Source organism: Pholcus phalangioides, unplaced genomic scaffold (genome assembly GCF_987345545.1).
Source record: "Pholcus phalangioides strain wild (caught in Gottingen) unplaced genomic scaffold, Ppha-v1.0 ptg000001l_1, whole genome shotgun sequence".
NCBI classification, from domain to species: Eukaryota; Metazoa; Arthropoda; class Arachnida; order Araneae; family Pholcidae; genus Pholcus; species Pholcus phalangioides.
Window position 1 is genome coordinate 3,442,622 of NW_028301594.1, and position 17,605 is coordinate 3,460,226.

At 37.4% G+C, this 17,605-nt stretch overlaps 1 protein-coding gene across 3 annotated transcripts in view; it reads right to left on the minus strand.

Moving 5' to 3' along the window:
* Positions 1-451: 451 nt before the first annotated feature.
* LOC149089692 (mitochondrial sodium/calcium exchanger protein-like) overlaps positions 452-17,605 on the minus strand; it is an 85,800-nt gene continuing 68,646 nt past the window's right edge. The window contains exons 14-17 of one of the 3 annotated variants that reach the window (XM_089238260.1): positions 15,683-15,758; positions 12,256-12,336; positions 11,608-11,672; positions 452-597 (exon numbers count right to left, since the gene is read on the minus strand). In XM_089238260.1, coding sequence (XP_089094386.1) covers positions 568-597; positions 11,608-11,672; positions 12,256-12,336; positions 15,683-15,758 — 252 coding nt within the window. In that variant the 3' untranslated portion in view covers positions 452-567. Of the gene's footprint in view, positions 598-6,250; positions 8,677-11,607; positions 11,673-12,255; positions 12,337-15,682; positions 15,759-17,605 lie in introns of those variants that run through there. The other 2 variants (XM_089238112.1, XM_089238179.1) reach the window with 2 other exon arrangements.

Below are 17,605 nucleotides of genomic sequence, written 5' to 3' on the forward strand. Positions count from 1 at the left end.
TATTAGACATGTTTTATATTGTGTATTTTTCTTTATACAAATTCTATACATCTAAATATTAAATCTTCTTCCCTGTTTTCTTGTCTTGGCAGTCTGTTCATTCCTTCATTCTTTCTTTCTTTCTTTTTTCGTTTTCTTTCTTTTGTGTTTCTCTCATTTCTCTATCTTATTTACGTTATCTTTTTTTACACCCTTCATCCTACCTCGTATCTAATTGCCTTTGCTTCCGTTCTTCTCTTCTTTCGATGTTTTCAGCTTCTTCTATTCCGTCTCTGTTTCTTATTTCTTTTCGTTTCTTTCTTCCTGTTTTCCCGTTCGTTCTTTTTCCTTTTTTCTCATTTCTTCCTCTTTTTCTAATTTTTCCACTTTCTTCTTTTTCTACTTTTTTCATTAGTTTCTTTATTACTACTCTTTCCTTTTTTTTCTTATTTTTCTCTCTGCTTTCTGCTTTTAATATTTTTGAGATCTTTCTTTTTTTTCTTCTGCCTTTCTTCATTCTTTTTTCCCCTTATTTTTCCTTTATTCTTTATTTTGCTTTTTCCCTTCCTTTTTCTATCTTATTTCTTTTTACAGACTGACTTTTTCCCCAAGATTGTACTGAAAGAAGAAAATTACACGAATGAAAATTTTAAAAAAATTTGAAAAATATCGGCAAAAAAAAAATTCCTAGGCTATTAAACTTTGTTAATGTCAGTGCCTTAAAATTCTGATTGAGGAAAATATAAAGATTAAAATTCATTAGTAAATGGCTACGTGAAATATAAATATTGACTACTTTTGTCTCAATCATGCCAGTTAGCGAAATTATTCGTCCTTCACACAAACATAAATTTGCGTCGTAATATAATGAAAATTCGTCAAGATATCGATGTACGAAAGTTTATGCTTTTATCTATTTTTTACGTACTGAAACTGACCAAGTCTCATAAGGAATAAGGAGATAGTCGTATAAATTAGAAAATATCACTAATTTAAATCGATGCCTCAATGAATTTTCACTCAGTTGTTATACGGTAAATTTCTTTCGATATAATAGTGAGGTGAAATTCCTGATATAAAAATTCCACGTATAAATTGCATAATTTTCGAAAACATTATTTTAAGAGAGTGAAACTATCACATGTAAATTTAATTCTTTTGCTGACATGTTTCTATATTTTACTTCAATTTTAGAATCAACCGTAGAATCTTTACACGCTCTTCACAGAACGTCCTGTATATGTAAGGTGAAGAAAGTTCGGCCTGTACAGAGCTTCTTGCTGCTCCAACCAATACTCGAATCGATCCCAAAACTTTTACACATGATATTCAAGGAAAGCTCTCAAATTGATTGCTGCAAAATAAATATTGCCAGTTAAAATTCAGGCTTTTAATAAAGTAAGAAGAGAAGTAATAGATTAAGAAATATCAGCATCCAAATACACGTCCAACTAATGCACATCGTTATTTATCTTTTATACTTACCATTCAAATTTTACAAACACGTGACCAAGTCATGTTTCCCTATACATAGGCTTTAATTTTGTCAATTGAATTTCGTGTATTATGTAAATGTCTGGTTTTGGCAGTCCGTTTGTATACCTGAATAGAATATAAATTCTCTGAAACTTTGTGATATAATATCCAGTTTGTGTGATCAGTGCTAATGTAGTGAAAGATAGTAACAGCACATAATTAAAATTGAAATCAGCCTCTTCCTACTGAATACGACAATTATGTCAGCTATGACTATTCGCCCCTCGGAATACCTGTCAAGTTAGCTATATTACGCGCGACGATTTCCAAAATGGAGGCGACTCCACAGGCAGAGAGAGAGGGACAGAGAGAGAAGCTTAAGTCGTGAACCAGTCTCATTTCATTACGAAATTCATTCCTCAAGAAATTAATTGCAATCTCCATAAAGTGGATGAAACAGTCTTCCCTTGTCGCACACAATGTCACGAAAAGCAACGAGAATCTAATTTTAAGAAGCTTAAGTAAAATAATCGAAAAATCGCTCACGCCTTTGGACTCCAAATTTCATTACAATCCCGATATGCTCGAAAGCATATCATGTCATCGCGTCACGTTTTAATGAAGAAACCACTCTGAAAAGCGAAATCGCGTTACAATTAAAGGAGATTATTTTGCTTTTTTCTCCATGTAATTCTGAATCACCATAATATTTTGAAAATAAAAACCATAAATCATTTCTAAGCCGAATGCCCTTTTGATCTCATTTCTGTCATTCTAATTTTATTTACGAGAGGGCTAGTTACGTCACGTTTATTTTCGGAAAATGTGATATCCTTAGACACCTGTTATCTGTTAAACCGTTTGTAAAAGAAACATACTTGCAATCAGGAAAAAAGTATCCACAAGTAACTTGCCTATTTTGCGATCCGGAAAATTTGCTTCCGACATTTCGCCCCGACAGGGCCAAGTTAGTAGGTGAATGATAGGAACAGTGGCCCTGTGATTGGGTGAGTGGAAGTATGATTGAGTGACCAAGTGAGTGGGTCAGTGACCATATGAGTAAGTGAGTGGGTGAGTGACTATATGAATGATTTAGTTAGTAAGGTCATTGTGGGCGTATGTGAATAAGTGATCGTATGAGTGGCCAAGTGAATGGATGAGTGATCTGGTTAGCGAGTGCGAGAGCCTTTCATACATGCACTCACTTAATCACTCCCTCATACGGTCACTTATCCGATCACTCACTCCCTCATACGGTCACTTACCCACTCACTTAACTCCGTCCGGGGTGAAATGTCAGGGACACAAACTTTGGAAACGAAATGTCTGGTCCACGTTTCCGTAAACAGTCTATTTCAGATATATCATTCAATTAAATAAGGACCCTATATGTACTAAGATTTAAAAATAATAATAATTTTATTTACGCCTCCCCCCCCCCATCTTTCAACTTCTAATAGGAAAGTTATTTACATAGAAGAGTTTTTAGAAAAAAAAATTCGGAACATATTAAAAGATGAAGGGGTATATATGTACATGCAGGGTGTTCTGTTAATGGACCGACAAACTCAGAGATTGATTAGTAGACATCAAGAGGAACAAAAATTGCAATGGAACATGGTGTCGCAAACCACGTTGAGAGGGATCGCCTCAAGCTCGTTAGGGAAAATATTCAAGCTACATTCTCTCCGCGGGTTTGAACCTGGGTTCGTGACGGCAACATTCACGGTGGTGGACGAGGCTCTTACCACCCCGCCACCAAGTGCCTCGTTGTTTTTACTAGTAGATAAAGTGCGGACCTGCTCGGTTTTACTCAAATTTGTGGTATTTATTCATTATTTTATTTTGTTGATGCAAAAACTAAGCATCTCTTCATTTTCCACGCTCATCGACGATCCCATAATACACACTTTTCCTATACGTGTATAAACCCAGGGCCGTAATTAGGATTTATGCCGCCCGAGGAAAACATGATTCATCCGCCCGGGATAAACATGACTCAGCCGCCAGGGAGCAGACATTATTTTGAATCCCCTACACCTTCTCAACCTCTCTGAACCGAAGGACCGGTAAAAGGTTTGAAACCATTCAACAGACCACTTGCGCCCCCTATTACGGGACATTTCTGTATTTTTAGTTGTTTTGAATTTCTTCTTATATATTTGTCCCATTTTTCAATGATGTTTATTAAATTTGTAATTTCCACTGAAATCGTTAATGAACAGCGTTTTTGTAACTTATGATAATTTTGGATATAAATACATATATTCATCTCACATTGTCAAGTGAGTCTGTTTTTCCTCAATTTTTCAGCAATTTTAATACAACTGGGGATTTTACTGACTTATGGCGACGTTTTTAAAGACAGATGGTGACGTCCAATATTTTACAGTAGGCCTAATCGAGTCATTTGAATGTTTTTTCCCCCCGTCAAATTTTTGTTTACTATGATTTGTAGCAACCTTTCGTTTCTACGCTTTTCACCACTTTTTGCAGTAATTAGCAAATTTGTCGTAAGTTGCATTTTCGAGCCACAAATTAGTGATATGGCGTATTTAGGATCGCAATTTTTCGCATTTTCCTTGATGAAGTAAAATGAACCTAAGTACTGAAGGTACAATTTTTATTTGTGAATCCATATGGATATTATTTTAATATCAATTAAAACAATTCATTAATTTTCCCATCCAGTTACAATTAAATTATCAAGTCTGCCTGCGGACCACCTACGCCATCGTCACGGACCACCTCTAGTACGCGGACCATAGGTTGAGAAACGCTGCCCTACACCTTTAAAATTACATAATTTTGTAAATGTTCTTTGTTCCCACCTAAACCAAGAGATGGTTGCTGACCCCCTGCCCCCTCTAGTTACGGCCCTGCATTAGTCCTTAGGCTGCGGGAGTAGTCGGAGGAATGTTTTTTTCAAAATGGATGAATAGATAAATTTCCCTTTTTCAGTTGTCTTTTGTGAAAGATAGATGGCGCGTAAACTCAAATGTTGTAACTATAGTGACCTTTATATCAAGGTCGGATTATGTTATAAAAGTTTGATAAAAGCTATTTTACAAAACATGAGGAAAAACAACGATGCCATTTCAAGCGTCCTCCTAGATTTCAGAAAATTCGCCCGTTTTTAGGTGTCCGGAATTATTTTTCTTTTTTTCAGGGGCAATTTTTTTTTCTCCACTTTGAAACATATTTCTTCACTGATATGAGTGTTTTTGTGGCGTTTTTCCCTCACGCATTCACCAATAGTCGTCGAAATCACTAAACCTTTTTGCTGTTTTTGCTCTCGTTAGCGGTTCTATTTTAGAGTTTAAAAAAAATTATTGTCGTGACCGGTTTTATTAGGGGGAATAGTGGCGTCATCTATTGTAAAAATTAGGGAAAGCGACGTTACTAATGATGCGCGCAGGTATTCTCCTTTCTCAGTTTTTTAATCTGGTTACTATACAGTCTGCGTAAAGGGAACAGAAAACGCAAGGGAAACGAGCTTCATGGACGGACAGATCCCGCCATCTGGAGGTGACCAGAGGGCTTACATACGTAAACTCATACTATTTCCAATACCTTCATTGATTAATGCTTTTAAACGTTCACCTTTATAAAGCTGAAAAACCTGTCTAAACTTCAAATGGAAGTCTTTTGACGTTCCGTTTCGTACAGAGAGACGTTTCACTGTATAATAAAAAACAAAATATAATACAAACAGAGAATCTGAGTTCGAACCCACAATCACCGACAAAAAACATTGATCGGTGACAGGCAAGCATTCTATCATTACTCGATAATGTACACCCATCCCACTTAATACAAGCAAATCTATTAGAAAATACAGGGGAAAAAAAATGTAAATATATATGCGTACGCCATCTATATGTCATTTTAAGAACTTCACATTAAAAAAATTCAGATCATCACAGAATGATCGTGCAGTCTTCTACGCTGATCATCTGTGGACGATGGGAGCATTCTCTGAGGTTTCAGAGAAAATTCCGCTCATGGCAGTATCCATCCACATCCCCTCCATCTCATGGCAGTAAATTTGTCTTCCCATGAGAAAAATCAACCAGAGCGTCTAAACATTTATCAAAAACAGCAGCAGCAACGAAAAATCCATCAATCAATATTGAATAATTATTCCAAATCTAGACTCGACAACTCATAAATATTCTCCTTTACAGAAGACTGCATATTCTGATGACTGATTATTATCCAGCAAGAGCAAAATACCACAACGATTCGATGCGAAACATCGCAACACATGATGGAAAATTTCCGATTCTCTCTCTCTCTCCCCCCTGAGAAAACGCAACAAGTTATTCGTGGAATGTTTCTTCACCATCAACAAACATCGTATATTTTCACGAACGCGAGCGGCGACGACGACAGCAATAATAATAACAATTTTACTCTATCGAAACTAATTACGTAATTTCTCACAATAACTCATACACGCCGTAGAGATTCTTGGGATTCTCGCAACATTGGCATCTGTAGCTAATGGACACAGAAGCACCCGAGAGAGCTCTTACTTTCAATATTGTATGGTATGAATTTTCCGCAGTTATGATTTAATGTCTTCCCAAGCACAGAAAAGACGCTCTTTAATGGGATAATAAACACCATGAATTTTGTTTTATTTCTCTGAAATGTGTTAAGTTTGTTTGCACCCGATTTTACGAGAGAATTTCGGAATTCTTGGCCGTTATTTTTGAATTTTCTTCAATTCATGTGTTTGTGTATTTTTGTATTTGTAGGAGAAATATTCAAAAATAACTTCAAAATAAATACAATTTTATACAAACATATTTTTAATTATTTTTCTCTTCACAATATTCAGTTTTTATTTTCCTACATTCAGATGAAAATTATATGTTTATAAGGGGATGTTCCAAAAAGGACTCCCTACCTATGAAATGACATAATTTAGAAATAGTGATGGATAGAAGGGTGAAACAAGTGGTACGTTTGATGCGCAGGAATGGAATTTTTTAAGTACACTTTTTTTTCAAAATTAGTTACAATTGTTCGTAATAGATGACACTACAGTAGATTTCTTTCTGTGGATGGAGGAAAGAGCATTTGATGAATACTGCTCAGAGAACAGTATTCATCAAATCCGTCTTCAAACGTGCTGAACATGTGAATAATACGCATCAATTGCAGTTTTGACATTGTACAAGGTGGCCTTTAATTCCACTGTTTGCTTATGCCATGTCACGGCTAGGCAAGCAGACCATTTAGAATTCATCAAAATGTGATTTGACCTATATTTACGGAGGACAATATCACCCACTGTTTAAAAGGCATTACATCGAGACTCCGGTGCCATCTAATAGCCAAAGTTGTAACTAATTTGGCAAACCGGTTCATTTAAAATGCCAGGCATGCCCATCAAACTTACCACTTGTTTCATCTTTCTATGACTGTTTAAATGTCATTTCAGAGTTAGTTAGCGAGTCCTTTTTGAAGCATCCTGTGTAGGACAATGTTTTAGTTCCTCCAGAATAATGACAGCAATACATAATATTGGCGGAAAATGATGTTACATCTAAGGACGGAAATGTAAAGTTGTATCGTGCCCTCGGCGTTATCACCATGTCTTAGCAAAGTCGTTCTCACCCTGTGCCGTCTTGAAGCTTGGGGTCTACCAAGCACGGTCCAGGAACTTCATGATAATGCGATCTGGTTAATATTCTCGAAAGTATGCATGTAAATTGGTAAGCAGAAATTTTTAATCAGATGGGGCAGGAGGAGCCCCTCCAAAAAATCGCTTCGGCCAGGGGAGCATGACACTCTCAAGACGGCCTTGGGCAGCCGCACCGACTGATAACTTCAATTCAAATTCTCACCCCCGCCTCTCCTCCTTGTTACAAAGATTACTTCAAGATTCACTCAATATTTTAGCATTAATACTAGTTACTTGTGTATCAGCCCGACGGTTGATGGCGGCAGAGTTCTATTTTTCACTCCGTAGTTTTTGACCAATCCTAAAAATGATAAGAGATATACGACGACAACCCTCGTGTTCCCCTCCCTATACGAAGTGAGATTTTGTTTATCTCATTCCTGATTCAATTTTCTACTAATTACGTCACGAACTTTGGTAAATATCTACTCATCAATACTAATTGGATGACATCAACAATAAAGAGATTTATACCCCTGACAAATTTATTCAGTTAATCAGCTCGATTTTCTAATTATACTCATTATGTGAAGGCTGTTAGTGATCCAGAAAATTGAGAGTCGATCGTGCATCATTATCTAGAAGACTATCGGAATCATCTAAAATTACACATGGACTAGACATAGAAAATGGTGACATCTAAATACATCGATTCAAAACATTGATTCGAAACAATTTCGGAAAACGAAATTATGGTGTATTAAATACACGTAGGAGAGTCGATCTTCGTTTGCGAAAACGATTTTGCGCCGTATCATATCATACGCGTATCTACATAGCTCAAAAACAGGACAACTATACATGTACGAGTATATACAACCGATCAATATCAAGTCAAATGTAAATTATTTATCGCTCTCTCATTTACGTATTCACACTTATAATTTTAGTTAGATTCTACATGGCAAGAAATCGTATTGGAATGTAAACATTACATGGTAAAAAAACAAACTTTACCATGAATCAATGTTCAGTGCTCTAAAATCACAAATTTAACGCTAAATCTTACCACGGTGAATGGACCATGACACATGATAAATTATTATAGGTGTCTTTCGGAATTTTTTATCCAGAAATTCCTTAAATTTAAAACAAACTTAACAGAAAATGAAATGGCATTCCCAAAAATATCTACGTGATCCCATACATGAATGAAACATCACACAAACCAAGTTTATCTACCAATCACAAGCTTCGATTCCTGTCTCATCGTGATGACCATCGTGATACGGCGATACGAGGAGAAGTCATCTTGGGGAATGTTGGAGATAAGACTCTCTTGGAACATTATCTTCTGCCGCCACTTTCGAATTCTATCTTTTAGCGTTCAAGAATAACAACGTCTATTAAATGACTTTGGACTCGAGCAGGACCGCGGTCACGACGAAGACGCAGTAGCAGCATAAGAGGAACACCCCGAAATACCTCCGAGCGTTGAACCTGAGAGCAGTCATCGTTATGACCGTCGACAGTAGAATGAAGCTCAACGTCGCGTACAGCAACCGCACCAGGACAGTGAACTCCAGCTGCGTTCAAACGAGAGGAAAAACAAGAAAAAACTTTTTTATTGCTTTGAAATTTGTACGTGACAAAAACAAAACGTAAAACTAGTGACTTCGTTGTCATGTCCCGACGCTTTTTTTTTTTTTTTTTGGTATTGCACGACGAATACTTTTTAAGGTATTTTATGACTTCAGTGTGTTCTTTTAAATGCACGCGTTCGTGATTTTGCACTTCCACTGTGTCTTTCAGCACCCCCCCCCCCTAAACACAAACAGAAGTATAAAAAAGGCAAATTTTTGTAATGTAAATAATGTATGTGAGTAATTCAAATGTAAATGCCCAGCACTGTCAACGGAGGCTCTGTTTGATTATTCCCGTCGCAGTGGAAGCTCTGTGTGTTTTCTGTGTGCGTATATACGTATTGCATATTTCGTAAAAGGAAAGGGAAAACAAAACTGCGCAGCACTGTGGACGGAGGCTTTGTTTCTTCATTTCCGTCACAGTGGGTAGGCGCTGTATATATATTTTGTATACATTGTGTATTTAGAGCATTCTCAAATCTCTCTCACATCAACATTCCAACTTCTTCTTCTTACTTGCCCTATAAGTCTTTTCCACACTTCTTTCGAAATCCTTGGCTGCGGTCTCCGGCACTTATGTGCACGTGCAATTTTTCTCCCTAGTCATTGGGTTCAGCTATCCATTTCGGTCAAATGGCTTGTACGTTGCATCGAGTTGACGGCTGTCTTCATGGGGAAAACGGCGCGAATGATTCGATACTTGCGAGCACGGGGCAAGGGGAGCCACCTTCGCTAACTTTTCCGACACAACTCTGATTCTTTTGATGTGCTTTGCATCAGGCCGGGATTGTGAGTAGTTCTATCTGTCTATCTATCCTGACTGCAAGAAATGGACTCCCTAACATAAACGGATACGGGTTTCTCGAACGTAGGAATCGAATAGCTGACGGTGTGTACAGAACAGAACAGACCAAGCACGACCAGGCTCTGTCGCTTTCGCGATTTTAGTTCATTGCCCTGGAGGTAGTGGTCGTGCTGGAGGAAAATGCAAAATAGAAGGAGAAAAAAATGGTAATTGGGATCCTTATCATGGGAGGGATCCCAACGGTGTATACAGTGAATATACCCAATACCTGACGGTGTATACAGTGAATATACCCAATACGCGACGGTGTATACAGTGAACGGGGGGGGGGGAGGTCGGATCTCATACTCCACCCTCCCACTTATGCCAATAATACAAACTTTTACTGAACGGAAGGGAGCAATAACTCCTGACTCCCCCTCCGAATCCGCCTATGCTCCCTGATAAATGAACTCCCTGGCGATGAATGTGTGATTGGTAACTTCGCAAACGTATGAGGTTATTTAAGGATACCGGGAAAAAGAAGAACGCTATAAAAAGACAAAAACTCATCGAAGGCTAAAATGAACAGCTTCGAAATTGGATAAATTTGAATTTATAGGAAGATGAGAGATACTGAAGATCTTTTTATTTTACACCAATGTGTACCCAACCAACGATAACCCAGTCGAGTTCGTTGGTGTCCCGTCCATTTGTGATTCGTCAGCTCGTTTCTGTGTTTGACACATGCAGAGGGAAAGATAAGCTCCTATTCCTAGAACGCCCAGACTGTTCAGTTTTGAGCTAAGAATCTTGCACTAAAAGAACTCGTTCTCTGTAAACATAGGCTCCTTTTTTTATGCATTTTGCATTAGCTGAATCTTTCATTTGGGGCCATTCAAGTATTACGTAAGCAGATTTTCAGCCATTTTTACCCCCCCCCCTGTCAGCAAAAGTCAGCAAAACACTGACCCCCCCCCCTCTCCCCTGTCAGCAAAATTCCGTCCGCAGTTTAGAATATTTCATATCCTCAAAAGGTTGATGACGTAAGCACCCTTCAAAACCCCCTCCCCCCCCCCTTGTCATTAAAAGTCAGAAAATCCGAAACCCCCCTCGAACCTGAAGTAATACTTGAATGACCCCAAAGGAAAAGATAGAATTCAAAAAGGAAAAAAATCGTAGCCAAATGCCTAGGGCTCTCATCGGGGGGGAACACCTTGACATTCGCTTAACACAGAACGTTTCTGAGAGCATATCCTGGCTTTCATAGACTAAATAGATAGAATAGACGTAGGGGGGATCGAGCATCAATTTAGGCTATGAATGCCAGGATAGTCTGTCAGAAAGGTTCTGTGTTAAGCCAATGTCAAGGTGTTCCCCCGATGAGAGCCCTAGGCATTTGGCTACGATTTTTTTTTTCATTTTTGATTTCTTTTTTGAATTTTTCATTGTTCATTTTTTGCTTCCCAGTTCACATTTTTTTTTGTTTTTGTTTTCATATTTAAAAAATGATATTTTAACAATACATATATATATATATATATATATATATACAGTATACATAAATTAGAAAAAAAATAAAAAATACAAAAATATGTGGAACAATAAGGAGGTCGTTATCAAGGGAGAACCCCCTCATTGTCTCAAGAAGCAAATATGTTTCTGATGATGGTGAGCCAAAAAAAAGGCATAGAATTGCCATCAGTTCCCCCGACAATTTTGCGAAAACAAGTTTTGGAAGTCCAAAAAGCAAAAATGAGAAAATACAAAAATTGAAAAAAAACTATAAAGACACAAAAAATGCATTATTAGCTCAATATTAAATGCACACCCCCACAAAAGTCGTGTTCAAAAAGTTGGTAAAAATAAGAAATTAAAAATGTAAAATCCTACCTTAAATTCAACTCTTTAATGGTAATGTCACAAATTATGAGCTACATGGCGTCAACTAGTATTATATATATGAAGATTATTACAACAAAATTTATATGAAATTATTTCTGAGAAACCGTTAAAATTCAATTCTTACTAGCTCTATGTCATTTAGGAAATTTTAATAAAACATTTTCTGTTCAATGTTAAATACTCACTTCGATAGGTTTCCCCTTTTTCACGATTATTACAGTATAGGGGATGCCGATGCCTAAAAGCAAATCTAGTAAAATTCAGATTAAGGATAAACCATTCATAAAACATTATCAGATCCAGCATGGAAAAAGACAAACTTATAGATAAGTTCATGCTAATATATTTCACTGAATCAACATTAAATACGGAAAAACTTGGCGTTCCCTCGGGATATTTTTTTTAGCAGAGTTGGCGCAGACAACAACGTACAAGTAATGAAATGATCCGCTATAGATAGACCAACTCTGAACGCCCCAAGCTAACAAATTTCCACCGAAATAAATCATCGACGGTATCACCCTCTGTAGTGCGTTAAATCAAATTAATTGCAGGCATGTCTCAATGGCTCCGATCGATGAATATCTTCATTAGTATAGCCTTCAGCAGGTTCTGGTTGGCATTAGAGAACATTTCATTGATGGTTGCAAAGTTCATAAAAATCTCCAAGATCATTCATAAAGTATACATACGGAAACAACTTTTATTCGGATCTTTTTTTTAGGATTCTGTGGAAAAATTCTCATATATTTCTATCTGAATTAATCAAATTACCCATTAAATTAAAGGGGAAAATCAATCGAAAATCATCCTAAGTTGTCAAAAAAGGATACTTAGAAGCGGTCCACCGTAGCAAGCAGATATTCCCATGCGAGGATATCCTTTTCGAGCCACTGACAAGTTGGATATGAAATCTGCAATTGCAAATAAAATACATGAAATTAAGAACGCAGTGAGACCCCTCTTTTGCAGACACTGGCAGAACAAAAAAATCCGTAAGAGAGGGGTGACTGTAAAAAAAAATTGTTTGAAATGCATACTTTTATTTTATAAGGGGAAATTATTATTTGGCTGTAAAAGAGGGGGGTTTTACTGTATCTGCGAATAATATTTGATCTTAATTTGAAATTTTCTCTCGCTTAACCTTTTCACGGACAATGTTCACAATTGGGAACACCGGTGTTATTGAACAGAAAATTTGATTTTTTCCCTTGGAAGCGTGTGATTCCAAATCTAGTTTACAAAATTAAAATTCCATTTATTTTTCAGCACTACTATCGTAAATTTAAATTCCCTAGGTCCAGGTCGATAAGATACTCGCCTGAAGTACCAAAGGGTGTTTAGAGGTGTCGCGAGTTCGATACCCGGTTCGTACTTGTCAGAAACTTTCCTGACACAGGGGTACAACAGAAACGCCGACATCACCACAGAAAAGCATTGCTACCGCAGGGAGTTCCTCCATCGAGGGGTTAGCGCACCGACCTCTCGATGAGTATAAAAAAAAGTCTGCCGTTCGGAATCGGCAATAAATCAAAGGTCCCGGTCTAATTGTCCCTAGCGTGCAGAAAATGGCCGTGATGCGACAAAAATTATCAAATAAATCACCTATTTTTAAGGAAGGATATTTCTCTTGTTGTTTTTAATTTCAATATTATTTCTATGGGCAGGTCTATAAAACATGTAGGAAAAATTTTTTGTGAATTTTTTGGTTGATATCGTCCCCTCCCCCAAGCACGAATGTGCAAATTCTTGGAGTGGGGGAGAAAGAACGTGGGAAATGAAGTTTGAATATTTATTCTACCCACGTTACTCTATGGAAGTTATTTTCTTAAAATGTTTCGTGGATTTTTTTTTTTTGGGGGGGGGGAAGGGGTTCAGAAGAGACGGCACAACTTTCTAATTTTTACACATTTTATTTTCCCTCTCAAAACTGGTACAAGTTAATTTCTCATAACATTTATAGTATTTTTTTTAATTAAGGAACCATACACCCTGCAACGAAAGGTTGGTGAGATAAGGCCACATTAAGATTTACAGAACACCCTGTATATAAGGTTGGAAAAATATCTTATATATAAATGTGAAAGTATGTATGTATGTATGTATGTATGTATGCTCTTTATACAAATCTACAGTTTTAGACCGATCGTCGCCAGATTTTGCATATATACCAAACAGGTCCGGGATTGAACCGTAGGCTACTTTAAAAGTTCGTCAGAGCTGGGCAAATGCCCGAAATGGGCAAAAAACTGTCGGGCAACAATGGTTTTGGGGCCCTCAACAATTACTTTCGGAACGTTTACTTTGGTTACCGTAGTTCCCAACAATGCATTTCAGACGTGTATATGTCTTTACAATGGTTTGTCACATCTTTAACGCTGCCATCATTACAGTTTATTCCTTTATAATGGTTTGGCTCTTTTCCAATACTCCCAGTAATTGAAGAAAACCCTGGAAGCGCCAGATATTTTTGCTTGCATGTATGCAGGGTGTCCTGTAAGTGCTAATGTGGCCTTTATCTCATCAACCACCCATCGTTGAGGTATAGTTTCAATTTAAAAAGTGCTTAAAAGGAGTTTGAATAATATTCGCTGCAGAAGCTGGACATCTGACGTCACTAACAACAGAGAACAACAATTACGACGATAAAACAGGGAATAAAAATGTTTGACATTTTTCAATCTTCACAACATCCAGTCAACTGTATATCTTGTATTAACAAGTGGAGAGCGACATTCATGTGATATATATAGCCATCTGCTGGCTCGTCGTCCATGAGCTATTAGCTGATCGGTTTCACCGTCCATTGCACGGTTCCGTTCGGCATATATACGCTCTAGCGAAGGAAAATCTCTATCTCCTCTGTAGCTTAGTGGTCAGAGCACTCGTCCGGCAATCGAGGGACCCGGGTTCGACTCCCGGTAGAAGCAGAGATGAGTTTTTTCCTTCCTTAAAAAATTAACATCTAAAATAATAAATATCTTCACAACATCCAGTCAACTGTATATCTTGTAATAAAAATGTTCTACGCCAGCTGATGAACTCAATGCTTGCCTCAAATCATCAGCACTCTACTTCACCAAACACCAACTCTGGCCATATCGCTACATTGCAATTTGAGATGGGTCGGAAGTGAAGGTTCTGTCTATCGGTGGTCGCCTCGAGTTTGTTAGGACATCAACACTCTGGCACGAAGCTAAAAAATTATCATTATCCACCAACATGCGAGTTCAACTGCAAAATGACTCAGCACTGCTATCATTTTCACATCAGTTGATAAAACTTGGCAATGGAAGAATTCCCGTAGACCCAAGCACTGGACTGATAACGTTCCCAAATGGATTTTGCCAGTTATTATATATATATAAACTCAGTTCAAGAACTTGCAGACAAAGTCTTCCCAAACATTCAACAAAATCACCGAAACCATGAGTGACTTTGTGAGAGTGCGATTCTGGCACCGAAAAATGAGTGTGAACAAGATCAACAGAAAAATCCTAAAAATTATTCCGGGAGACTCCACATCTTACAAATCGGCTGACACTGTCACAGACACAGCGCAGACAGTTCTGTATCCTGCAGAATTTCTGAACTCTTTGGATATTCCGGGTGTGCCACCACACAATTTGACCCTCAAAGTCGGAGCACCTGTAATGCTTTTAAGAAAATTAGGAGACACCGATACTCTGCTATGGCAACAGACTCTGCGTGAAGAAATTGCACAATTGCATCATTAAAGCAACGATTCTAACCGGATGTTACAAAGAAAAAGAAGTATTCATTCCACGTATCCCAATTATCACCGAAGAAATGCCATTCACTTTCAAGCGATTACAGTTCCCGATTCGTTTAGCTTTTGCCATGACAATCAACAAAGTGCAAGGCCAGTCGTTAGCAGTGGCAGGTATCAACCTATTTGAGCCCTGTTTTTCACACGGACACCTTTTCGTCACCTGTTCGCGTGCTGGTAATAGCAAAAATTTGTACATCTACACTCCAGATGGAAAAAGAAAAAATATTGTGTGTCCACAAGCGATTGCCTGAAGATTTTAATTAAAATATTTAAAAATAAAAGTAATTTTTTCTTATTTGATGCAGAAATTTTTTTGATTAAGAAATAATTAATAAGCTATACGTATATACATTTTTTTACGGGGCGGGCAACGTCGCCGGGTATCAGCTAGTATAGTATAAAAAATTGTACTTTCAGTAACTTTTCATATAAAAAGATGAAGGTAATCTGATGTTAGTCCAACTCACCTCCTATACTGTTTCCCCATGCAAGAACAGTCAGGCCTAGTATAGTATCACTTAAGCGGAAGAATATTCCCATCGCCTGAAACATGTAAGAAATATATGATCATACTCTCTCTCTCTAAAGCGCAAGCAGATATCTCTATATTAAGTAGGTGTTAATAAAAAAATTAGCATAAAACAAGCATTTTCAAAAGGAAATCAGATTTGACCATTATCAAATTTTGATCGTATAGGTACTTGATCCCAAGCATTAGGCTCATTTTACGAAGTTTCAGTCCATCCAACATCCATGATATAATTTTCGCAGCCGTGACCAAACGAAAAATTTCACGGTGGACTGAATGCATGTAACACTTTAATACGATGTTACTTGAAGCACCCTTTGCGCGTAAGTGAAATTTTCGATGAGGAAAAGTAAGAAAAGGAAATTATTTGTGATCTGATAAGGTTAGTGTTGTGTAGAAACAAGTAATCAAATACTTTTTACTTAAATTAATATGAAATTCAATACAAACGCTGTTTCTAAACAGCATTAGGTGATATTCAATATTAAAATACAAAAAAAAAAATTACGGCAGTTATTAGCCTTTGAAACCCATCTTTTATAATATTTTATGAAATACCTTCCCGTAAATCTTGTTCCTAACAAATATTTTCTGCACATAAATATTAGTACACAGGGTGTCCTGTAAATTTTAATTCCGCCTTTATCGCATCAACCGTTAGTCGTAGAGGCATGGTTTTAGTTAAGAAATGCTCACACACGAACAAAATATGTTCAAGAATCACTCTGTACTAATTTCGAGAGTAAAAATACAGTGCGTCACAAAATAAAAAAATTAAATTTTTATACAGTGCCCCTGTCTTCCAACTCCCAGTCCGAAAATTGCTGTTCTGTCTTTCCTAAGGCCAACTACAAAAATCCACGTTTCAAAGCGCAATATTCGCTGAGATATTTAAGTTCAAAAATTAGAGAGAAATTGGGAAAGGAATTTGTTGGCCTCAGGGGAAACAGGGCAATAGCTTTCTAATTGGAAATTAGACGAGTTCACCATGTAAAAATGTAGTTTTCTATTTTATGGCACTATATTTTGACTCTCGAAACTGGTACAGAGTGATTCCTGAACGTTTCGAGTGCTTTTTTCAATCGAAACCATGCCACTACAGCGAACGCTTGATGAGATAAAAGTCGAATTAGGACTTACAGAACACCCTGTATAAAATGAGCTTTAATTTGATTGAAAAAAATCCATATGTAGGTTATACTTTGTACATATTTTTTTTTCAAACATACTTATGTGTTTTGAAATTTGTTTTTTTTTATGTTGAGGCTGAGTTAGTTAGATATATGAATTCACTATTTTGAAGCTTAAAAGCCACGTATTATATTCTATCAAGCTTAATATATACGAAGCCGAGCCATCATTATTATGATTACCATGCCAAGTACCTACATTTGGGACCACATACGGTACCCATATGACACCCCTTGTGGTCCTGGGATAATCTAGGGGGGGAATAGATGAACATCGAATGGAGGAGAGCCATGACAGGTGGTTAAGATGGACACAGAGTGATGTGAAAAATAACTTCGATGTGCCGAAATAGGGCTTACAAGTTATATACGGTTGGAAACTTGGAACGCACCGCACGGCACAACCAAAGGTAGGCATCGTATTTGGCAACTCCACCACGGTTAACGTAGTAGCGTTGTTCAAGTTTCCCTGCCATTTTTCCAAAAACAAATATTCGACCGCGCTTTACTTACAGTTCCTCACTCATCGGCGGTCTGCCAACGACTAGCATCTTCTGCAGGCAGGAAAAATTTCAACATTCTAGGATTTCTTGCATACGTGCACCAATCCACGACTCATTGGTTTACGCACAAGAAATTATGGTCGGATACTGTATGAACAAATTTTGCCG